The 24,951-nt window shown below is 43.0% G+C and overlaps 1 protein-coding gene across 4 annotated transcripts in view; it reads left to right on the top strand.

Annotated features, from left to right (window-relative positions):
• The window catches only part of SV2C (synaptic vesicle glycoprotein 2C), a 221,706-nt gene that overhangs the window by 123,234 nt on the left and 73,521 nt on the right, over positions 1-24,951 (top strand). For all 4 annotated transcript variants that reach the window (XM_043547291.1, XM_007064505.3, XM_043547290.1 and 1 more), the window contains one exon: positions 3,364-3,515. In XM_043547291.1, the coding sequence (XP_043403226.1) occupies positions 3,364-3,515 (152 nt within the window). The remainder of the gene's footprint in view (positions 1-3,363; positions 3,516-24,951) is intronic.

Here is a 24,951-nt window from a genome sequence, read left to right as displayed (position 1 = left end):
CCCCTAACCGTCCAAAAGACACTTGTACCAATTCTAGACTCAAGGTACATTCCTTTGCCTTGAAGTCTCCTAAAGTCTCAGTCCCACAGCTTGCATGGCCTTGGAGATTTGGGAATAAGATTACATGCTGAATTTTGAATTTCATAGTCATGGGCCCCAGATTTGCCTGAACTGTCCCTGTGTACTAGATAATTTTGTAAAGTGCTTTGAACATGCAAAGCTCTATATAAGTAATTAAATATGACTATTTATTATTAATGCAACCTAGCATAGGCTATCTGAATTTGTAACTACTACCATAGTAACTGCAATATGTGGATATAGACTAGATTCTCTAATAGGTGACAAAAACTTGAAGCAAAAAGGAAAGTAGTCACTTCTATCTGGACCCTCATTCAAATTTAGCAGCAAGAATATGGTGATAAGATTCATAGAAGAGTGACCAGAATATGTAAATACCAGTTAAAAATACCCAGAGGGCACCACAAACTTCCTTAATGGATAGAGGCTGTTATAGGAAAAAAATCACTGCCATGCCAAGAACTCATTTTCAAAGCAAATATGGCGTTAAAGAAACTCTTCTACAGACTAAAGCAAGCCCCAAGTGAAAGTGTTGCTTCTAAGAGGTGAGCGCCTTGAACGCCAAGTCAACACAAGTGCATGTTCAACAACTCTTAGGGTTAGGCAGGGATATGGAATACTTGTTTCTGCCATCGCCCGTGAATTCTTCAACATAATTTAAAGAACTTAATTTGAGCATTGAGTACTATATTCAGGGTATTTTTGTAGGGATGAGAGTCAGTGCTCCACCTCAGACCAGAAGGAGGTTTGGTTATTTCAGCTTTAAGACACCTTTGTACACTTCCAGTGTTGGGCTGTTCTGGAGACTGGACCCTAGCCTGACTGAGGCAGCCCTAAGGACCTGTCTAAATTAACAACATCCTCCACAGGCTCAGAATCTCCATAGCACTCTGGGCTCCAGCCTCATCCCTGACTTGCTTTCCACAAGCTTACATCCAGCAGTTCCCTACTCCAGGACGTAAAGGGGATCCTTGGAGAACAGCCTTATGATTGTCTTCTGTGTCTGTACTAGGGGGATTCTCACCCAGATGGATATTAGGGTGTAAGGTCCCCTTTATACCCTGCTGGCCCTTTTACCCACCATAAAAGGACTGGAGTGGGGATGAAGATCTCACACTACATTTCTAGCTCTTTAGCAAGAGTGGTATTTTATGGGGCTATGACTCTGTGTAGCAGGACTTTTGCAGAGAATTTAAGAACTAGCATGCTTCAGTCAATCTCGGGAGCTATTTATAGTATATGTAAGAGTCTATTATGGATCCTTTGCAAATTGATGCCTAGAAGGAAGCAACAAAAGAACAACCCCTTTGAGACATGTAACCACTTAGTGAAGTATCTTAACATCTTCTAAAATAAACTGTATTGGAACCCACTGAATGTTCATGGGACAGAAGTTTATTTTTGCATTACTCTTTTCCTCTATAATATTTGTTTTAACCTGTTGGTAAACTTGCTTCTTTCTCGCAGTCAGTTTTAGCAGTGTGACAGCAGCATAAATGTGCATTTATCCTTATCTTGAAATTCAGTTGCAACTTCACAATGTGTGAATTGCAGCTGTTTTACAGAGTATATCCCACGTTCTCTGAGAGATTCACTGATCTGAAAATATTCTTTGAAGCTCCATAGACATTGTCTTAAGCACTGAAAAATGAAAGCACAAATCTTGTGTCCTGGGACATGATAGAACATTTTGCAGTTTTAAGAAGTATAACTGTCTTTTTAACCTGTAACAAAGATCTAGACCAATAATGAAAGCCCTGAATCTAATGCTGAAAATTATACTGATCTTGAATTTTATTAGGTTTTATAGAGGAAAGCTGAACCATTTTTCTCATTGTAGCCTTTTGAGAGGTCCATATTTTCACCATAGATGAACTGAACTTTATGTAAAATTGTGTTTTAAATAAACATTTCTAAGCTGACTGCAGGCAGTGGCCACATTGCAGAAAAGGGGCTTGATTTGTGACATTGACACTGGACCCCCAGGACAACACAGCTTAGTATCAGATGTAGTAAACCAATTTACATTGTGTTAAATCTAAGTTGGCAATCATAATGAGTAAACATTTTGCTTAACTATTAAACAACAAAATTCCTCCTTCTCATTGGTAAATTGGTCTTGATGATGGCTTATTGATCCCAATTTTAATACTGCTGGTGTCACAGATGACGTCATTTTTTAGCAGTATGGCCCCTGGCAGCACAAGCTTCAGAAATGCTCATTGTAATAAAACATTCATTTCAAGTACTCTAAACCACCTGGATAGGGTAGGAGATCCTTCTAGGCATCTAGCTACTATGAAGATGGACACCTTAGAAATGCCTAACAAGGATAGAACTGCCAGGATGCTACAGTGAAGAAAAAGTTTTTAGTTCTCATTTCACACTGTTCAGTTATAACCACATGTATATTTTTAAACTTTGTTGTTATTAAGAGTACTGTATAGGAGTCTTCCAACAATGTGGGTAACAATAAAATTGCTGTGTAACGTCAAAGGGTTAGTAACATGTACAGTATTGCACGGTAGGGAGAAATGAAGTAACAACTCTCTAGTCATTGCACCCAAAATTAAAATTCAATACTCAAAGACCAAAAAGAGAAAAATCAGCATAAGTTACTAGCAAATCATAAAAAACATAACTGCATAAAACTTTTTAAGCATATGTGCAATAATCAGGGATATTTCAAATTTCAACATTCTTTTTGCCTATCCTCTGTTAAAGGAGGTTAAGCCAAAAGTTGGGGGGGGGGGGGGGAGGAGTGAATGGAGGGAGAGCAGCTATTACTTACACCATGACTCCAGAAAATTTTACCAAAGATTAATTTAAAAAAATTCTCTGTGCTACATGAGAATTTTGTCGTCATGTTGGTAGATTACCAATCCTACCATAATAGTCGCATGGATTTTCATATAAATTAAGTCAAATACACAACTTTATGCTAGTTACAATTCTGCAAGCTCTATAACACAGCTCACTGACAATTAATTTAATCTGGCACTTCTTCATTGACCATACTGTTTCCATGAAAATCTATACATTTAATTGTGTCAAAAGTGTGGGGCTTCCCCAAAAGTTTTCAGATGCACTGCAGTCAGGCCTATGGCACATAGAAGACCTTTATTAAAGTGGCAATGTACTTAAGAAAAAACAGACATAGATAAGAACGCTTCTTGTGTGGCAAAGGCTCTTTTAGTTCAGGTTCTAAGCAGGTACAGTAGTGAAGTGTGTTCAGACTTGCTATTGCGCTGTCTTTAACACATGGTTTGTGTCTCCTTTTAGGATTGGTGGAGCTGTTCCAACAGTGTTCTCATATTTTTCTGAAGTTCTTGCTCGAGAGAAGCGTGGTGAACACTTAAGTTGGCTGTGCATGTTTTGGATGATTGGAGGCATCTATGCTTCTGCCATGGCTTGGGCAATAATTCCTCACTATGGTAAGAAACAAGTCTTTTCCACATGTGTATTACTCCTATCATGCATAATCAGTAAACCACTTTACAATCAGAAAAAGAGCGTACTCTGAGTTTGTATTCAAAATATTGACCTACTTACTATAAAGGGCTAATTGATTTTTTTTAGGCAAGTGGACACATTATATCAGGCCATAATTACAAAATATTGAAACATGCAAAAATCAGCCATTGCTCATTCTTCAGCCAATTGTCCCTGAACCTCATGAGACTGGAACTTAATACACTGGAATCTCTTGAGTAACTTAATTGATGTTATCACCAAAACTGAAGAAATGTATTTGCAGTAAACAGATATTATAATAACTTGCATCATACAGAAAAAGTTTGAAAACCATGGTGTTATATTTGTGCCATTGCTGCTGAAATAGGTTGAAGGGAAAAGTTATCCCCTTTGTTTAAAAAAAAAAAAAAAGAGTAAGGCATTAGATCATAAAATCTTCAGAAAGGAGAGCAAGGAAGGTGGTTCTTGTTCATGTTTGTAACTCCAGCCCAGAAGACAGTGCTGCAGTGGCCGGTTGGCCATTAGTTATTCTTGTACTTCAGAAATGTAGAAATAGAATGGACAGCAATATAATGTAACAGCTTTTAGAATGAATAAGATACAAAACGTCCAGCTGATTCAAGTTATACAGTGCACACCAATATAATGAAAGAGCTCCTGAAAGTCATAGCACAGTGAAAAGGTAACCTTGAGGTACAGTTTTGATTCCTGGGCACTTGGGCCTGACTCTAAGGTGTTGACTACTCACGGACTTCAGTGGGCATGGAGGTTGCTCACCGCCCTTTAAAAATAAGCTCTTGTGGACAGGCAGGATGTAGAAACGTTGCTCATTGCTCCTTTCCAAACAATTAAAGGACTGCCATGAGATGCAATGGAAATCCTATCCAATTTTCTTCAGCCAGAACAATGGTGACCACAAGAGTTGGAGTGTAAAGGGAAGAAAATGGGGGATTCTTGAGGCTTTCATAAAGGTGATGAGGACAAGTAGTGCGAAGGAAAAGGAGGAATGAGTCATAAGTATACAGACTAAATCTGCTTCATCAGGTATCAAACAATCTTGAATTAAAATTAATCAGGGAATCTCACAGAAAAGCTGAATCTGAGTTCCTGACCTGGCCTCTGGGTCCTTGAGTTGCCAAAACTCAAAAACACTTACTGGCAAGAGTATGTGAATTGATTTTACTTTTCAGTTAGTAAAGTGCTCTGGTTGCCAAGTAACTTTTTGTTCTAGTATACATTATTCTTTCAGGTTTCAGAGTAACAGCCGTGTTACTCTGTATTCGCAAAAAGAAAAGGAGTACTTGTGGCACCTTAGAGACTAACCAATTTATTTGAGCATAAGCTTTCGTGAGCTACAACTCACTTCATCGGATGCATCGATGAAGTGAGCTGTAGCTCACGAAAGCTTATGCTCAAATAAATTGGTTAGTCTCTAAGGTGCCACAAGTACTCCTTTCTTTTTATTATTCTTTCACTTACACTTACTTGGAGGCAAAAATGCAAACCTTATGATAAACTGATTTTTAAAAGGTTGTCTAGTTTTACTGCAGATTCTGGAAATACCTCAGTAACCTTTTCTGAGATGCTGTTTTGTAACTTTATATGAAAACAAATCTCAAATAATAATGCATACCCCTTTGCCAAAGTAATGACACTAGGAGATTAATTCCCCTTATCCTCAAACAGTGGAAAAACACCAGTAATAGAAAGCCATACTAAATCAGGCCTTTTTGCCCTGTTATTGGGAGGTATCACTTCAGCTGGAGACCTAAAAAGAAATGTGAAAGGAAATTCTGAGGAAATAAAAGAGGGATCCTAACAGCAAAGGGGAGAAATTGCCAGCAAAAATGTCTCTTCATCACAGTGAAAAAGCACAAACTTTTCTGTTCAAACATCCGTTTTGCAAAATTGGTAAAACTATTTGTATGGGTTTTAGTGGGGACACTTACAAGGGTCATCACTCTCAGTTGGACTTACTTAACCGCACTGGCTAATTTAAAAACAATGGGTCAGATACGCAGCTGCTGCAAAAGTGGGATCATATCGGTGAAATCAAATGAGCTATGGCAATTTACACCAGCTAAGGATGTGGCCCACTGTTTCTAGAGATCGTGTCTGTCACCAAGATTACATTTAAAACCCATGAGGTCCATATCATCTGCACATGCTGCATAACTCTTCTTGCCATTAACAAGAACTACGCATCTACACTGCGAAAAGTTTAGATTCAAATGTTTAAAATGAAATTCTACTCAAAGTATTTTGCTGAATTCTAGCCCTCCATTATCACTCACTGAGCCAGATTCTCTGCCACTTCCAGCGTCTGCAGAGTGCAGTAGAGATATGGAACCATCAGAAAGCTGGCTACACCTCCCTGGTTTTCAGCCTGGCTTGCCACATGTTAGGGCAGTCTAAAGTTTGCTTTAATATGCTCCACCTTGCAGTGGTCTCCAGGAAAGCATCTGCCAGTTGGAGATTGCCAGAGTGCAGTGCTCTTCAGACACTTTCCCTCCTTGTCCCCAGTATATCCCCTGCACAAAAGTGCATGATATATACATTTATCACATGTTGGTGTAATGTTTAAAAAAAAACTTGAACCACTAAGATGTGTATTTGGGTGAGTAATAACATGATCATATTGCTGCAAACCTTGGTCTTCCTGTTTCATCAGAGCCATACTATTAATTGCTCCCACTTGTATGACACCTTAAATTTAGGCTTCAGAGACCATGCCTTCTGTGAAGCATTTAGCACCATTATGGGTGCTATAAAATAATAGATATCAGTGAGAGAGAAAATAATATAGTGGGAAGTGAGGCTGGAGACAGGGAGGGTATTTCAGAGGACTAGGAAAGAACAGATTTATGGCAACATAAACACACACAAATCTGCTGAGCAACATTATTCCCACCTCTCCTCATTTCAAAATAAGAAAAGGAGTACTAGTGGCACCTTAGAGACTAACCAATTTATTTGAGCATAAGCTTTCGTGAGCTACAGCTCACTTCATCGGATGCATCTCAAATATTTGAGCTTATGCTCAAATAAATTGGTTAGTCTCTAAGGTGCCACAAGTACTCCTTTTCTTTTTGCGAATACAGACTAACACGGCTGCTACTCTGAAACCTCTCATTTCAAAATGGCACCCAAGGAGGCAGTAAAGGGGGGGGGGGGGAAAGCCAAGGAAAGAGAAGTGCTTTGCGTTTCAAGATTTCCTCCCTTTTTATTTGAAGCAAGTTTGATAAATTAATTTCTTAATGATTTACCCTTTTGACATTGGTTTGGGTCAAACAGACCACATTTATTGGTGGTATTTTCTCATTTATAAATTCTACATTTTCCCCAGAAGTGGTCCAAAATCTTCATTTGTCCCCCAAAATACTTTTCAGTCATCCTCCACATTATATCTTCACCTACCAGGAAGCGAATCAAAATTTTAAATAGCCCAATCCACCCACTTCAGTGATCTATTTATTTAGATTGGAGGCATTTCTCTGCTCTTTGCTTTTCATGTGGACCTTGTCTAAACTAGGAAGGGTTTGTTGGCGTAATTACAATGGTACAGCTATACTGGCAAACCCTCCTAGTGAGCTTATATCAGCAAAAGAGTTGTCCTAGCCTCCTGAACAAAATAAGCTATAACAGCAAACAAACTTTTTTGCCAGTATAACTGTGTCCACCCTACGGCATTTGCCAGCAGAGTAACATCAATTTGGCGTGTGCTTTTTTTTTTTCCACACTCCCAATCGACATAGCTAGGCCAGCAAAAATTAAGTGTAGACCAGACCACAGTGTGTGCACGAGGTCTGATTGTTCCCGTATACCAATGTCAATCAGAAGTAATTCCATGGAAATGAATGAAGTTGCACCTGTTTAAAATTCAGAGTAACTCCATTGACTTCAGTGGAACTATTCCTGATTCACACTAGTGTAAGCGAGAGGAGGATCAAACCTAATAGGTGTTAGCTCATTTAAAAATGTATTAGCTGGCAGGCATGGTAGATACTTGTATTGCAGGATTAAAAAGAGGGTAACTAGAAGGAGAGGGCAGAATCTTTTTTTCTTAGCAGTGTACGCCTTTCATAAGTACACACTCTTATATAAGGCACTTCTGAAAAAAGGGGAGATCCTCAGCTGCTGTGAGTCAGCATAACTTCATTGCTGTCAGTGGAGCAATGCCAGTTTACACCAGCTGAGCATCTAGCCCTCGCTTTTTGTCAGGAGAGAAGGAAAATGACATGGCATATATGCAGTAACTTGTCTCTTTTTCTGTTCAAGCAGCATGATCATTCCTGGGGGTTGAGTAGGGGGGCTACCAAAAAGGCTAAAGTAGAACAAGTTAACAGTGCTTTGGCGCCAACCTCTCATTGTTAACACAACAAACAGTGTGATAATAGGGTAAAATCGAAGCAAAACTTTCATTAATACAAAGATCATAAAGTGGCCCTGATGTAATACGTCAGGCCCCCTCTGTTGAAAGATCACTGCTTCAGGTCCCTCATAATCTCCACTGTAAGTGTTAGTGCCTCTGTTGAAGGGCTTTGTTAATTTATAATTGTTGTCCTTTGTGTGAAAACTGCAAATGAGTGTGGACCTGCCTAGGGTCCCTGAAAGAGGAGTTCATGTCACAGAGCTTCTATTAGAAGTGGAAACATCTGTGAAGAGATGTTCACAATTACTGCCCATGAACAAGGTCAGCATGGGTCACTGTGGAGACACTGACTTACACTGTCATTAGGCTAGGTTTTATAGGAAGGCTAATGAGCCATTTTGTACACCATTTTGAAAGTGCAACTTCCAGTTCTGCATAATATTTGAAGGTAAATATCTTTAATGAATGTCAAAAGGCAGTAAACGTTCGGCATCGTGTTTGGTTTTCACATAATGCACTATCTGAAGTCTGAAAAAATGCTTTTCTGTTTCCATTGCAGATTTAAATGTATTATCCTTTTGATTACTCCCAAATGTCTCCTTCAGTATAATGTCAAATGACTCTGCAACTGGGGGCTAAGAAACTAAGAGGAGTTATCCCAAGCTATTGTAATAATTTTGCCCTCTCCGACAAAAAAAAACTTGTTAAATGACCAACTTGGCAGAGGTACAAAGATGTATATTCCCAACCATGTACAGTGTTTGTTTAAAAAGATGAGCAGAGAGAGATCGGGGTTTCATTGCAAATCTCATCTGTTGGGTTTCAGTTTTTGTAAAAACAAAAATCAGAAGCAGTTTGAATCTGGGCTCCAATTTAATCAAACAATCAAAGTTTGAGGGAGAGTTTTGGCTCATTTCTAATTGTATTGTATCCAGACTTGTATTGGCCTGCAGAACTAAAGGAAATTTCCCAGTCAACCCCAGGACATGAGACACCCCACAACTCCTCTAAACAATAGCAAATTAAGTCCTGATCTCATTCAGTTGTAGCTCTTAATTTTGGCTAGCAAGTAGCCCAACAGAAATTAGATCGACAGATCCATCCAGGGAAGGGGCATATTGATGGACAAGGGTTTGGCCAGCAGTACAGCTGGTGGAGATCCAAGTGGGAGTAAGGGCTGCTCCTGGCTGCTGTCTGTTTTCTTTGTTAAATTTGGCATGCTACCATATTATGCATTATGAAGCATGATTTAAGGCAGCCCATGATGCATAGGGTGTGTCACAGCGTGGAGTACCAGGGCCTGTAAAGCTCTGGCCTGTGCCTGAGTCAGGTGACAAGGATCACACGAGAGCAGTCTGGAGGCAGTGCCTCCCATAAGATGGACTGCCTACTAACGCAGTGGAGGAGAGAATACTGCAGGGAGTCGGAAGGATTCCCTGCAGTAGAGCTAGGCTGGTGGCAATCTGGGAAACATGCCAGGATTTAGGTGTGAGCTGAGAGGCTCTCCCTTATGGGCTAAGGAAAAGGGTCTAGGAGAGCCAGGAAGCCCTCTGATGGTGCCCTAATACAGGTGTCAAAAAGATGTGGGGCACGAAGCTTTGGAAAGAGGGCCAAATGGACTCTAAGCCCAGGGAAGGGCTCAAGGTACTGTGTTGTGTTCCAGGAAGAGCCCAACAGATAGTAGCTGGAACAGGACTGCAGTTTTGTTCAGCTGAGCCCAATGCTGCAAAACAGACAGAAACTGTGTGTTAAAGGGAACTTGTGGAAAAACTACCTGGGCCTGCGTTGGCCAAAGGAACTATTTATGATGTGGAACCAAAATGGCTTCGTACAGCAGTCTCCAAGCGTGGGAATGCTAATTAAAACTCCAACATCGATTGGAGAGTTGAAGGGAAAACTGAGGTGCAAACACTTGACTCAGTGGGTATGTAGTACAGGGGGTATGCAAAGACAAGGCACAGCAAACAACAGAAAGATAGTAACGCTAACAGACCCTGGTCATCAGCAGGCATGATCGAACCGGGGACCTCTGGAGCTTAGTACATGAGCTGCTACTTCATGAGCTAAAAGCCAACACCCAGAAGGTGTGTGGGTTACATAAGCACACAGGCAGGCTGTGTGTGGAGGCAGCTGGGCCCGCAGAGAATCACAGGATAAACAGGTAGCAACGAGGCTTTCAAACCATTTACATGAGGGGGAAAGCTATTGTCCCCATCCTCGTCTCTTAGAACCCAGATGGGGTCATGCTGGTACATAGACACAGAAGGACCCTCTTGTCTGGAGGTATTTGCCTCCAGAATCTACTCCTGGGGGAATTCTGTGCCACGGCACATGTGCAGAACTTATGTCCCCCACTGATTTCTTTGCTTCCCTGCAGAAAAATGACTTTCTGATGGAGAAGCAAAGGGAAGCCACAAGAGTAGTCATGTGACCCTCCCCAGCAGTATGTTTCGGGTGCCCAGGGCAGCCGGCAGAGAGGTAAATCACTGTGGGGCAGGAAGCGGTACTGGGGAAGACCTGGCTGGTGGCTCCTACCCTGCACCGGGCTCAGCTGCTAGTCCCGGCTGGGCTGGGGAGGATGGGACATCCTGCACAGCATCCAGGGCTGGGTCAGACCCACCAGCAGATTTCTCCCCCGGCTGTAGGATATGCTGCAATTCCCCCCGCTTCCTGCATCCATCGCTTCTCATTTGCAGGGGAAGGGATCCCTGTACAGGGAGCTGCTCCCTCATACGCCCAACGCCCATGCATCCAGACACCCTCATACCCAGATCCTCCTGCCGAGCCTCACCCACCCGCACTCAGAACCCCCCCGATAAGTCCCACTCCCCCTGCGCCTGGACTACCCTGACTTACCACCCGCACCTGGATCCTCAGCCCACTGAGCCCCAACCAGTTGCACCTGGATCCCTACCTCACTTAGTCTCATTCCCCCAGCATGAGGACCCTCCACTGAGCCCCCCACACTCAGACCCCCCTGCCAAGCTCTATCCTGCCACACCCAGACTCCCCATTCCCCCCACTGAGCCCCAGTCTCCTTCACCTGGATCCCATTGCAGACTCTCCGTTGCACGGAGAACCCCCAACAAGCCCCTGTGCACCCAGATCCTCCCCCATACCTGGATCCCCCACTGAGCCGCCCGCACCCAGATTGTCCCGCACAGAACCCTCTCAACCCACACCTGGATCCCCCCCACACGAAGCCCCTCCACACTTGGATCCTGCCTTGCTGAGTCTTCCTGCCCACACCTGGTGCACCTGGCACAAAGGAGCAGGGCCCTGGGGTGTTTCTGGGGCAGGCCTGGTCCTTGCGCTGTGTCAGGGGTGGGTGCAGCCTCACCGCTGAGTCCGTGTCCTGGAGCAGGGGCGTTGCACAGTGATCTCCCACCTCTGTGCAGCCAGTGGCCTGGGTTCCCCAGTGCCAAGCTGGAGCCTCCACATTTATTTGACAAATAAAATTTGCAGAATTTTGCAGAATTTTAAAATAGTGTGTGAAGCGTTTTAATTTTTTTGGCGCAGAATGCCCCCAGGAATAAGAGTCCCATAGTGACTGAATGCATTCTAATGCAGCTATGTATGTGCGCCATCCCCCCTTGCAAGTACACCATTTTCCTCTTCTAAATATAGTCGGAAAATATAAATATTTATATAAATCCTCAAAACAAAATTTTATTCAGACTTCATACTGTTGCAGCAATTAACATGCCTAGGGCAGAAAAAATAGCCAAGAACCTGAGTAAAATCCATGCCCTATTGCCACTCTACCGCCTAGATCAATACCTGGCATTCTGAACCCACAGGCCCAGTAGAAAGATTACTGACCCAAAGATCAGACAGCCAAACTCAGAATCCTTATACCAGGGGTCGGCAACCTTTCAGAATTGGTGTGCCGAGTCTTCATTTATTTACTCTAATATAAGGTTTTGCATGCCGGTAATACATTTTAACGTTTTTAGAACTCTCGCTCTATAAGTCTATATTATATAACTAAACTATTGTCGTATGTAAAGTAAAGAAGGTTTTTAAAATGTTTAAGAAGCTTCATTTAAAATTAAATTAACATGCAGATCTTATCAGTTTAGTGCAGTGGTTCTTAACCTGGGGTGCACGCACCTCCTGCGGGTGCAAGATGCCCTTTCTGGGGGTGCGAGACGTGAGATTTTTTTAGAAGGTAAATCATTGAAAACACAAATTAAGCACAGGCACATAAGTACAACTACTTTGTTTCATCAAACCTATGTATTTATTAACATTATACATTTTTAACGATTACTGTAATATACAAAGTTTTTAAGTTTTCAAGTTTTTAAGCTAATTGTAGTGTAATTTTTTTTATAAGGGCTGCAGCGCACTGGGCCCAGGCCAGGAGCAGAGCCCTGGGCTGGCTGCCGGTACACCAAGCCGGCAGGAGGGCTGAGCAGGGCCGGAGGCCTGGACGCTGGCTTGCAGGGAGCCGGGCGGCTGGTACCCCAGGCCGGCAGCAGGCTGAGCGGGGCCAATGGCCGGGACCCCGGCTGGCAAGGGGCCAGCGGCCGGAACCCCAGACCATCAGCAGGCTGAGCTGGGTGGCAGACAGAACCCCAGACCGGCAGCGGCTCACCCACTGCCGGTCTGGGGTTCCGCTGGCTCCTGCCAGCCAGGGTCCCGGCCCCCGACCCCGCTCAGCCCACTGCCAACTGGGGGTTCCATTCACCCAGGCCGGCAGTGGGCTGAGCGGGGCCAGGAGCTGGGACCCCGGCTGGCAAGGGGCCAGCGGCCGGAACCCCAGACCATCAGCAGGCTGAGCTGGGTGGCAGACAGAACCCCAGACCAGCAGCGGCTCACCTACTGCCGGTCTGGGGTTCCGCCGGCTCCTGCCAGCCGGGGTCCAGGCCCCCGACCCCGCTCAGCCCACTGCCAGCTGGGGGTTCCATTCACCCAGGCCGGCAGTGGGCTGAGCGGGGCCAGGAGCTGGGACCCTGGCTGGCAAGGGGCCAGCGGCCGGAACCCCAGACCAGCAGCGGGCTGAGCGGGGCCGGCAGACAGAACCCCAGACTGGCCGCGGACTGAGCAGTTCAGCCCTCTGCTGGTCTGAGGTTCCGTCCGCTGGCTCCTGACAGCCTGGGTCCCGTTCACCCAGGCAGGCAGCGGGCTGAGCAGGGTCAGTGGCCGAGACCCTGGCTGGCAGCAGCGTGCCAGTAAAAATTGGCATGCGTGCCGCAGGTTGCCAATCCCTGCCTTATACTAATAGATATGGTGTTTGAACCTGATGTCCATGTACCATACACAGACTTATAGACTGATGAACTAACTAAAAGATTAACTAAAAGAAACAGTTTTGCTATTGGTGTTCCTTAAATGTGGATGGTTATTTCCCCAAGCTTTGGTATTTAGCAATACTAAGACAAAAGTAACACCAAGGTAAAAAAAACCTTGCTGTATGTTTACAGTAACTGTTTAGAACACAGCATGGCACAAGACAGACAGCTAAAGGAGTGGGGGGCAGGAGACAGATGTATTTGGTTTGTGCCATTTAAATCAATGAGAAGGAAAGAATGGTGTTCGCCCTTCCTCCAGTATAACACATCAGATTGTTGGTTAATTTCCCCAGATCCATTCTCCCAAGAGAAAAGGAGCTTCTCCAGTATTCATGCTTACAATTGTATGAGTCTTTTTTTAAACAAGCAGCATGTCAGACTTTGCAGGTAGGATGCCTGATTCACATACGGTCAGGGTTGTGGAGATACACTGACTCTTGCTAAGGTTCTCTTTTTCACTAATGCATAAACAATGTATTGTAACAAATGTCATTTTAATTTTCTGCTGTAATGGTGATCAGTATAATTATGAAAAATAGGCTTAAAAATGTATGCACATCTTTTTATTGCGGGAAGCTGCTCTCATTTCCGCATTAATAGTTGTATATTTCTTTCTATCTTGACTGACTTGTACTCAATCTTGTCCTCAACACTCAAAGCATACTCTTTTTCTGGCACCATCTCAGTCTCAGATGACATTATCTGTGGTTAGGTTTTTGGGATCCTTCAGTATTGTTGCTATGCTACTGCTACATTCCTTAGACACAATCCTCCCAAATATCAATTTTCTATTTCCTTTGTCTGTCTGTTTGTTTTTTAATCTCCCCTCACCACTAAGAATGAATCTAGCCTAGTAGTAAAGCAATGTAGGAAGTGCAAAGATCACCCATTTGCAGAAGTGGGACTAGAACTCAAAAGTTTTACTCTGCAGACCACTCTGTTCACTCATGCAGATCATACCACTTCTACTCCAGGAAGAGAATCAGGCTCCTAGATCATATCCAGCAACTGTGCCTAGGCGGCTGTCTTGTTTCTGATTAGATTATGATCATTTATTTCTTTGCTGTCTCCTTGGTTTCCTTGATTGCAGTTGTTTAGTGCTTGTATCTATCAATCTGCCTCTGAGTTCATGTAAGAGTCAAAGGTATTAAGGGAAAGGCGTTGAGGTGTTGCTGCCTATCTCATGCACATTAGTTCTAAATAATTAGCTGCAAGAAACATTGCACAGGTTTTTTAAAAAAAAACCACCCCTTTATCATTTTAAAGGTTTTGATCAAGAAAATTATTGAAAAAATTACAAGGGCATTCCACATATTAAAAGAAACAAATATATAACACATACACACAATTAATCAGCCATCCCCCCTCCCAACACTTGGATTAATTAATATCAATTAGGTGAAGAAACTAAAAGCTTACATTATGGAACAACAAAAATCTGATTCAAAACTTCATTTTGTACCAGTCACATCCCAATTAAATTAAATCTGGTAATTTCACACGAGGACTCGAAATGACTGTAACTAAGCTCATAAAATGGTAAGTAAACAAAACCATATTTTTAATATCATAATTTTAATAATGAGGAAAAAATTCAATAAGGAACAAAGACAAAATAACTGTTTATATCAATCAGATTCAATTAGACTAGACTAGATTAAGTAGTAAAAGAATGCAAAAGAGTATCTATTAAAGCTGTAGGAAAAAAATATAAATTTCAGCTTCCATACTATGAGAGTTAAAGCTCAGATCATCTCCTGTCATGGAAATTCTTGTGGAAAATGGCAAGGGAGGAAAAAATCCACAAGGATTTCTCCAAAATTATTGTCTGAGCTATACAATGGATCTAGCGGAATGCATGTTGTTGGGGCAGTGTGTGGGTGCAAGGGTGTTTCCCAGACAGATTATTTTACAGTATCTAGCCCTGTGGTTGTACAGTGCCTCACACAATGGAGTCTTGATCCTGACTGGAGCTTTTAAGCACTATTGTAATAATAACGGGATGTGCAGTGAGCAGGATTTTCCACCTTGAAAATGAGTGGCATTCCAGGGCCCACTTGCTCCTTGCAAGCACAGCGCTAATTGCTTGCTCTGGGCAGCTGCCCCAGAAACCCACCTTAAAGATATCTTCCCAACCCTCTCAGTGATCCCAGGAAGAGGGGCTGGTGACCGTCACCCCATCCACCACTTCCTAGAGGCCAGGGGAGAACTGTGTGCAGAGAACTCCCTCCATGCACAGATCTCCCTTGGATGATCTGAGCCAAAGTCACTATTGCTTTTTATTCCAATTAAATTAGACTAGATTATTTAATAAGAAAGCCTATAAAATTAGTCCCTTAATTATATAGCATTAAGTAAATAGAAACATATTACTTTCAAACAGTGGTGTTTGTATTGAAACCCAGATTTAAGTCTAAACAGTTCTATTCAGATTCTGCTAAAATCCTATTGTATAATGGATCTTCAGTTGTGCTATTCCACTTTCATAAGTAGATCCTTTTTTCTATAATTTGTGTACCTATCACTTGTGGTGTTCAAGAACAGATGTTTAAGCATCCTTGACAAGACATTTTGGAGGGAAGAAAACTGATTCAACAAATCTAGGCAAAAAGTGTTTCTGCTCACATTAGATTTTTTTTTTTCTTCTAGGTGGGATAGGTCTTGAGTAACTAGGAAAGTATTAACTTGTTTGCTATTGAGTAGATCTTTCCACTGGATCTTCAAACCACTGAAAAGTCTTTCTCATGGGCTAACAAGGACTCAGAAATTACAATGAGAGTTCTATTCAAGTAATTAAAATTAGCTCAAATGAAAGGTGATAAAATTTTGTTGGATGTCTAAAAATATTTAGAGATTCTTAGCGCAGAGTCAAATTTATCCAGAGATATAGAATTTAAAAATACAGAGATATAAGTGTCCAAATTATGGACCCCCCAAGCCTATGGATATTAAAGTGTTTGTCTTAGAAAGATTTTGTAAAACTTCCATTCACTGATGGAGGCAATGAGTTATCCTGTTAGTGACTTTGTACTGTCTTTCTTTGTTTGCATTTGGAGTTATATTTGCTTTTACTTTTTTTTTTTTTTTAAAGGAATCTTTCTACTTTTCTCCTACCAGTAAACTGCAAACTCTGACCTCAGTTCTGCATCAGGATCTGCTAACATGGGCGTCTGCACCCATTCAGAGTCCCACTGACGTAGGGATAAGCATAAGGATCTATGAATGGATCCTGGTACAGAATCAGGCCTTTATGTGTAACTGTCCAGTTGTGAATTCAACTGGTCCAATCAGTTTCTCCTTGACTCGATAGTGCACTGTAAAGTTATTTCTCGCTCAGTAAAGCAGATCTGTTAGCCTTAAGTGTTGGCTAAAGGTGACTGTGACCAGGAATAGAAGAAAAGGAGTACTTGTGGCACCTTAGAGACTAACCAATTTATTTGAGCATAAGCTTTCGTGAGCTACAGCTCACTTCATCGGATGCATACTGTGGAAAGTGTAGAAGATCTTTTTATACACACAAAAAATACCTCCCCCCACCCCACTCTCCTGCTGCTAATAGTTTATCTAAAGTGACCACTCTCCTTACAATGTGTATGATAATCAAGGTGGGCCATTTCCAGCACAAATCCAAGAAGAGATCTTCTTGTCACACTTTTCCCCTTAGGTGTCAATAGAGTTGTCTCTGAGGAGTTTTTTCCATTGTCATATTCTCTTTGTTCTTTTGTCTTCTTTGGAGCTATCATACAAGAAAAGGCAAATACACATTTAAAAGCGAAAGAAAGTCCCTTTCTTTCATGGAACTACTGTGTAATATATAATCTTAAAAAGTGGAGATGGGGGCACGGCCAATTACATTAAAAAGTACTCAAGGAGAACTAAGCTGTATGGATCACTGCTCTCTAAAACAATATAGCAGCAATGGGAGTAGCAAAGTTTTAAATGCCTCTGCCCCTCTGTGTTCTCTTGCTGGAGTACAGATGACTGGGTACTCCATGCACACAGAACTGGTAAAAGCACAGATGAGTTTTAAACCCTCTCTTCTGGTGTCCTTTGGCATGAGTGAAGCTGGAGGTAAGGGGAGGCCCTGAATAATAGTAAAAGCATAAATTTTTTAAACCCTTCCTCAATGTATACTTCTCATGGGGGCAGTAGGGGCTGGATGGCACTAAGTAATATTTTAATCTCTTTCTTCTCAAATTCTTCCCACGGGTGGGAGTGGATATGAGGGGTACTGAATGGCAGTGGGAACAGAGGGATTTGCACGGCTCTTTGGAGATCTGTGTCCCAAGATCACTATCATGAAAGGGGTCTCTCTCCTTTTCTGTAAATGGTAAGTGCACTGTATTTTAGCTAATATGATAGCAAAGGTATTTTGTTCTGTTTTTAGAAATCTATTTCTACAGCAATTAAATGGTTAATGCATGGTTTTGTTATTAAGGTCAGGAAACTGGTTTTATCCTGCCTCTGCTACAGAATGGCTGTGTCCCATTAAGCAAGTTATTTATGCCAAAACTTTTCAGAAGTAGTCACTAATTTTGGGTGTCTGGCATGGGACACCTGTTGACTTCAGTGGGAGTTGTGAGTGTTCAGGTCAGAGATGTGTCAGGATGGGCACCGAGCAATCAAAGCACTGAAAATGAGTTCCTACTTTTGAAAATGTAGTTCTTAACCTCTTTATGCCTCAGTTTCCCCATCTGTAAAATGGTATACTATTATTCACTATGTGAGAGCAAATTAATGTTTATAAAGCGTGTTAAGAACTTGCAGTGGAAGGTGCCGTACAAGTGCAAGGTATTATTTATTCGTTAAAACCTATAAGCTTTGGAAGTGAAGTCTATGCTGGTCCTTCCCTACTCTGACTTTTACAGGTACTTCTGCTTTCAGTGCAGCTTAGAAATTCAGACATGTGCATTAGAGGTGCCTGTTTCATCAGCTGCTCCTAGTATTTCTTGAGGAGCTAGTTACCCAGGGAGCTATAAAATGTATTATAAATCATGGTTTCATTTTAGGCAAAATGGTGAGTTCTTCTCCCCCATCCCTCTGCTCAAGCCCCCAGCGTCAGATTTGAGTCTCTCTGCTGCAGTGCATCCAACCAATCAAAAGACAAGGATGTACTTACATGATTTGTAATAAAAGGAGACATGCTTGAATGGTTTCACACTGTGCTATCGCTGCAGTGACTGGACCTAAGAGATCTTGGCAAAAGCTACTGCTCACACCGGTCAGATTTCCCAGAACTATTTACTGCAGTTCCTCCTATACCAACACCTGATTGGTTGCTTTAAGATGGAGCTACATAAGCAGTGGTCTGCTTTGTTGTTTAGTTCAAAAATGGAACACACTGGAGCAGGCTGTTTTCAGTGATAATAGCAATGCTAGACAGAAGTAGATCAATGGAGTTTGCTTTAATCTTTCTGCAGGAGGCAGAGTTCAAATAGAACTAGGGCTGTCAAACAATTAAATAATCACAATTAATCGTGAGATAAAAAAAAAGTTGCGATTAATCTGTTTTACTCCCACTGTTAAACTGTAATAGGATACAAGTACTGTACTGTAGTGCAAGCTCTTATCATGAAAGTACTACTTACACATTTTTTTTGTTACATAACTGCACTCAAAAACAAAACAATGAAAACGTTAGAGCTTACAAGTTGAACCATGAAGAGGCGTACGAACGTTTAGCTTATCTGGCACTTAAATACCTTGCAATGCCAGCTACAATAGTGCCATGCAAATGCCTGTTCTCACTTTCAGGTGACATTGTAAATAAGAAGCAGGCAGCATGATCTCCCGTAAATGTAAACAGGCTTGTTTGTCTTAGCGATTGGCTGAAGAAGTATGACTGAGTGGACTTGTATGACGCGAATTGAAAAATACTTTTTCTTTTATTTATCTTTTTTACAGTGCAGATATTTGTAATCAAAAATAATATTAAGTGAGCACTGTGCACTTTGTATTCTGTGTTGTAATTGAAATCAATATATTTGAAAATGTAGAAAAACATCCAAAAATATTTATAATAAATTTAAATTGGTATTCTGTTATTGTTTAATGCTGTGATTAAAATTGCAATTAATTGTGACCTTTTCTTAATCTATTTAATTTGTTTTGCATTTATCGCATGCATTAACTGAGATTAATTGACAGCCCTAAATAGAAGAAAGGCACAAAGGAAACACAAGAGTTTATAAAATTTTTAAAGTACAAGAAAAGCATGAATTTAGAAGAAAATTAAAATGAGGAGAAAAATACAAAAAACCCTCACCACATTCATATAATTTTTAAACTGATACTGTTGTGGTTGGTGCATTATAAATACCTTTTGATAGATTAGCCAGAAAATACAGTGGTATCGTTAATGCACAGGTTATGAATGCCTAGATAATAAAGCCAGACCACTGCAATCATATAGTCTGAACTCCTTCTGTGGTTTGAGTAAAAAATGCTTGTGAACCTTTGGTCCCCCACCCTTCCTTGCTCTTTTGAGTACAGCTTTAAGTAATACAGTGTGGCTGACAATATATTTTCTGGAAGAGAATTCTGTCAGGATTTTGCTTGCCTCGGTGCATAGAAAAAAAATCTCTTAGCTGTCAGGATAAAAAGGATTAAGTAAAAATGAAATGAGACAAAGAAACAAATCGCATTGTGAATGAAAAGTAAATGCAAGTTTTGAGAAAAGCATAATGTGAAGATTAAAAAAAAAAGGGGGGGGGGAACAAGTCCCAGATCTATTAGACTGTAAAACAGTCTCCCACAGGAATTGGCAAAAACCCCATAAATCTGAGACACTTAAATTCAGACAAGACAAAGTGTAGGGTTGGTAATTCCCAACTTGGCATTTGAGATGAGGGGAATGAGAACAGGGTAAAAAAGAGTGTCATTGTGGGTGGGGAAAGCTATAGCACCCTAAAGCCAGTTCTCACACATACTGGAAACTAGCTGCTACATCTACAGTTAACGTAGCAAGTGGTCACTTGAAAACAAATCCAGCTTCTTCCCTGCTCTCGATGTGTCCCTTAATGTTGCTAATTGCAGGAGCAGCTCTCCTGTAAAGAGCTGCAGGTTCAGCACTGACTTGCTGGCTCAGCTTCTTTTTTCGGCTCCCAAAGCATTTGGCTCCGCCTTGAATGGACACGCCCATTCCAGCAGCAATGGAGTCTTCGGGGAATAGGAGAATGGAGAGGAGAGGAAAAGTCGACGAAAAGAGGGTATAGAAAGGGTACATAGACAACAGAGAGAAATGAGAAGAGAGAGGACAACACGTGGTGTAGGGTTGCCAACTTTCTAATCACACAAAACCGAACACCCTAGCCCTACCCCTTCCCTGAGGCCCCGCCCCCACTGACTACATTTCCCCCTCCCTCAGTGGCTCACTGTCCCCCACCCTCACTCACTTTCACTGGGGTTGGGGTGCAGGAGGGCGTGAGAGCTCTAAATGGGGGTGGGGCTCCAGGGTGGGGCCAGAAATGAGAGGTTCAGGGTGCGGGAGGGGGTTTTGGGCTGGGGCAGGGAGTTGGGATGTGGGAAGGGGTGAGGGCTCCAGTTGGGGGTGCAGGCTCAGGGGTGGGGATGGGGATGAGAGGTTTGGGGTGCAGGAGGGGCTGCAGGGTGGGGCCGAGGGATTCAGAATTTGGGAGGGGGTTGGGGTGTGGGAGGGGGTATGGGCTCTGAGCTGGAGCCAGGGATGAGGGGTTTGGGGTGCAGGAGGGGGGTCCAGGCTGGGGGCTGCGGCCGAGGGATTCGGAGTGCGGGAAGGGGCTGCGGTTTTAGGCAGGGGGTTGGTGTGCAGGAGGGGTTGAGGGCTCTGGCGTGGGGCCGGGGATGAAGGGTTTGGGGTGTAGGAGGGGGCTCCAGGTTGGGGGGTGCCTCAGGGCTGGGGCAGGGGGTTGGGGCTCGGGGTTGGGGCATGGGCTTACCTTGGGCAGCTCCCAGTCAGCAGCACAGTCGGGGGGGGGGGGGGCGCTAAGGCAGGCTCCCTGCCTGTCCTGGCCCTGCGTTGCGCCTCGAAAGCGGCGAGCAGATCCAGCTCCTAGGCGGGGGGGTGGTGAGGAGGCTCTGTGCGCTGCTCTCGCTCATAGGCTCCACCCTACCAGCTCCCATTGGCTGCGGTCCCGGCCAATGGGAGTGCGGAGCCAGTGCTTGGGGCTGGAGCAGCGTGTAGAACCCCATGGCCCCTCCACCTAGGAGCTAGACTTTTGACCATTCCTGGGGTGCAGCGCGGAGCCAGGACAGGCAGGGACTAGCCTGCCTTAGACCTGCAGCACTGCCTTTTAACAGCCCAGTCTGCAGGCCTGACCGAAGCCACCAGGGTCCCTTTTTAACCCAGCATTCTGGTAAAAAACTGGACACCTGGCAACCCTAACGTGGCAGGAAAGAGGAGGGATGGCGGCAGCGTTTAAGGCTATAGTGCCAGGAGACATGGGGAAGTACCCACCAGTCAAGAGGGGGCTCCAAGAAAAGAGGATGGTGACTGCTGCTGTAATAAATAACCCTGCACAGGCAAGGAGAGGACTTAGAACTCCTAATGGGTCTTTTCCTTTCCTAAATCAGATGAGTCTGTCATAACACAGTAAACAAACAAGGCTCCATGTGGCAAAGTGGCTCCCAGCCGGGCCACCGCTGGCAGGTGTGTGTGGCATTTCAGGGGTTTTCCTCCACTATACTTCTGCAGAACTGCCGTCCAGGCCCGCTAGTGGTTCCCTTTACCTTCTGACTTGGCCTGCTGGATGGGTCACAATTGAGACTCGCCCCTTTTAGGGTAATTCAGAGGCTAGTCTACAAGACAGGAAAAATCCAAAGTCTAGTAGCCTCTATGCCAGGCCCGCATCCCCACCTGGGACTTGTCATTCTTGACCTCCTTCAGTCTGGAAGCCTGCCCTCCTCCCTTTGGCCTGGGGGAGATGCAGGGGAACCCAGGCCTGCCTTTGGGTTCCAGCCCAGGGACCCTGTTTAGATGGCCAAGGACAGTTCTATCAGTCCCCCTGCCACTTCCCTGGGCTGCTCCTACCTTTCCCTCTTTGTCAGCATCTTCCCCAGATCTAGGAATGCTGCTACTCCTGCTTTGGAATTGTGGCTCCTTGCTGCTGCTTCCCAGTTGGCTACAGAGGAACTTCTGCTCAGCTGCCAACCCTCCCCTGCAGTAGCTGGGCTGTATTCCAAACAGTCCTCCTGCTCTCCCCAGTACTCCCCCTGATTCAGGCAATCCCTTGAGTCACTCCCCTCAAAGCAGGAGTCCCGCAGCTCTCCTCCTTGGTGCTGGACTTGTAACTTGGGCCAGCTGTAGGGCCTCAATTCACTGCTGCTTCAACTGGCTCCTTTCTCCCAATTAGTCCCCAGCTTCAGGAGATTCAGCAAGTCAGTCTCTTCTTACTGGAATCTCCCTGCTTATGAGGAGAGGTCTGTCCATTTCCCAGGGCTGGGACCTTTGGAACGGGACCTCTCCCTTTTAAGGCTCCTCCTCCAAGACTGGCTGGCATGCTTCAGAGGTGTAATGGGATGGGAGTGTGGGGGCTGCCTGAGCCCACAGCTGCTCTTTAACCGCTTCTTACCTGGTGCAGGATTTGTACACACTGTTACTCCTATTTGCCCCCAAACCTTTCCCCTCCCACTTCACTATAGAGGAGAGTGAAAACTCTGGAAATATCTTTTATTGGGGAAAGCGATGCAGGGTGCTTCCCTCTCTTCAGAGTAGCCTCTCCTCTCTATAAAAGATCTCTGCAAGAGATCCATTGGCCACACAGAAGAATGAGGCATGCTCGGGGGGAAAGGTGGGGAGGGTCCACACTAAAAGAGGTATTTTGCCCCAGTAGTCCAGGGCCAGGTAGAGAATTCAATAACAACTCAGCGGAATTTATGGATTTTTCCCCCTATATACTTTTTTTCAGCAGGAGGAAACACATGGGCCCCAAATTATAAAACAAAAAGCAACTTTATTATATTTCCTTCCTTCTGTATCTGCTTTCTGGAAGTTATGTTTTAGTCAAACATTACTGGGCTTAATATGGGGTAACTGGGTGAAATTCTATGGTCTGCGCTATACAGGACGTCAGACTATATGATCTATAAGATCTCTTCTGACCTTAAAAGCTATGAATTTGTGGCTATTTTAGGTATGGGAAAATATTATTTTGGACTTAAATGACATTTTAACTTGGTTATGCTCGAATCTATATTTGCCATGAAACCTGTGTAATACAAAACAAATAGAATAAGACATAAAAGCATCTACTGTATAATGAAACATCTTTTGATCTATTTTCTATTCCACTAAAGGGCATAATGATCCCAAAGTGTTGACTTTTTGCTGACATTCAGTGCATTTCCATTAATTTTGTCTCCTGCAAGCTAATACTGTATTTTCTAAATCTTAGTCAATTACAGTGGGAACAAGGTAGTTTTAGTGACAGCTTGTGTGTCAACTTCTACTCATGAATTGTTTTTTGTTTTGGAAAATTGCATCTAATTAGTTTATACTCAAGGTGTACACTTAAAAATATTATCTTTATCTTAGCAACAGCAAGAATGACAACACAGCAGAATATAGAAAGGATGCTTATGCAAATCAGGATAGTCAAGCAAAACAAATTCCTTTGTTTATCACTGCACTATTTTCTGTGCCCTGCTGCAGGGTTTTTTATGGTCATTTAAAAGTTTATAATCACAACTGTTAGTAGCTTAAGTAGCTTTTAACACATCTACTTAATGAATAGTAAAGATGCTCATTAAGTGAGCTTCAGAAAGAACCTTCTCCTGTGGCTCTGGAAATTGATTGAAAAAGAGAAAAGGGATTTGTTTTCCCAGAGGTTAAGGAAAAACTAAAAATGCAAGCCAGTAACAGAGCAGTGACTCCTTTTCTGTGTTTGTTCGAAAGACTCATTTTACACAGCGGGCCTGATTCTCAACTCATACTGATGTAAATAAGGAATATCTCAATTGAAATCAATAGAGCTGCACCAGGATCTGGCACAGGATCTTTTAGACGTGCCTGCTGCATCAGAGATTATAATATTTCCAAGCTGGAAGAAGGAGCAGGCATAATCTTTGCCTGTCGTTGCCAGTAATGAATAAAGTGAGATTAGTTTATTTGTTCTGTTGAGATTTGTTCCTGGATCTGCTTTTATTTTTTTAGAGACAAAAGCCTTTTTTCCATAAAACAGAGAAATGATCAGTGCTGTGTGATCTACCTACAGTAAATCGGAGAAAAGAGCAGCTGATATGTGCTAATGAACAGTCATTTAGATATCAGAGCTAGTTACCAGTCCTCCTGTATGAGAATTCAGATGCATATAAGTCTATGTCCATTTTGTTTAGAATAAAATACAAGTCTCTTAACCCATCCTTGTTTACCGTACTCTCAGGCTGATAAGAGCCAGCAGTTTCCCTTGCAGTTGTAATTTACTGTAACTTCCATAACAGATTTAGCCCACAGAGCTTTTGTACAACTGGAATCTCACTACTTCAGTTTGTAATGCTTTTGCCTACAAAATAAGGTGAACAGAATTAATTACAGAATGTGCACTTTATTTTTTTAGCAAACTTATTTCTCCTTCCCCTCAAAAAAAATAAACATGTTATTTCTAGTAATCACACCTAGATACTGGGTAAATTACTTTACCGAAGCTTTTGTACTCAAGGACAGTATCTGAAGATGGTACTATGATCATATGCCCTTCTGTGTATATTCATTGCTACAGAAGGATATTGAGGATACGGGAGGGGAAATAGATA

The sequence above is a fragment of the Chelonia mydas genome, chromosome 5 (assembly GCF_015237465.2).
Source record: "Chelonia mydas isolate rCheMyd1 chromosome 5, rCheMyd1.pri.v2, whole genome shotgun sequence".
NCBI lineage: Eukaryota > Metazoa > Chordata > Testudines > Cheloniidae > Chelonia > Chelonia mydas.
The sequence above is the reverse complement of the archived record's forward strand: the minus strand, read 5'-3'. Positions and strand labels throughout refer to the sequence as shown.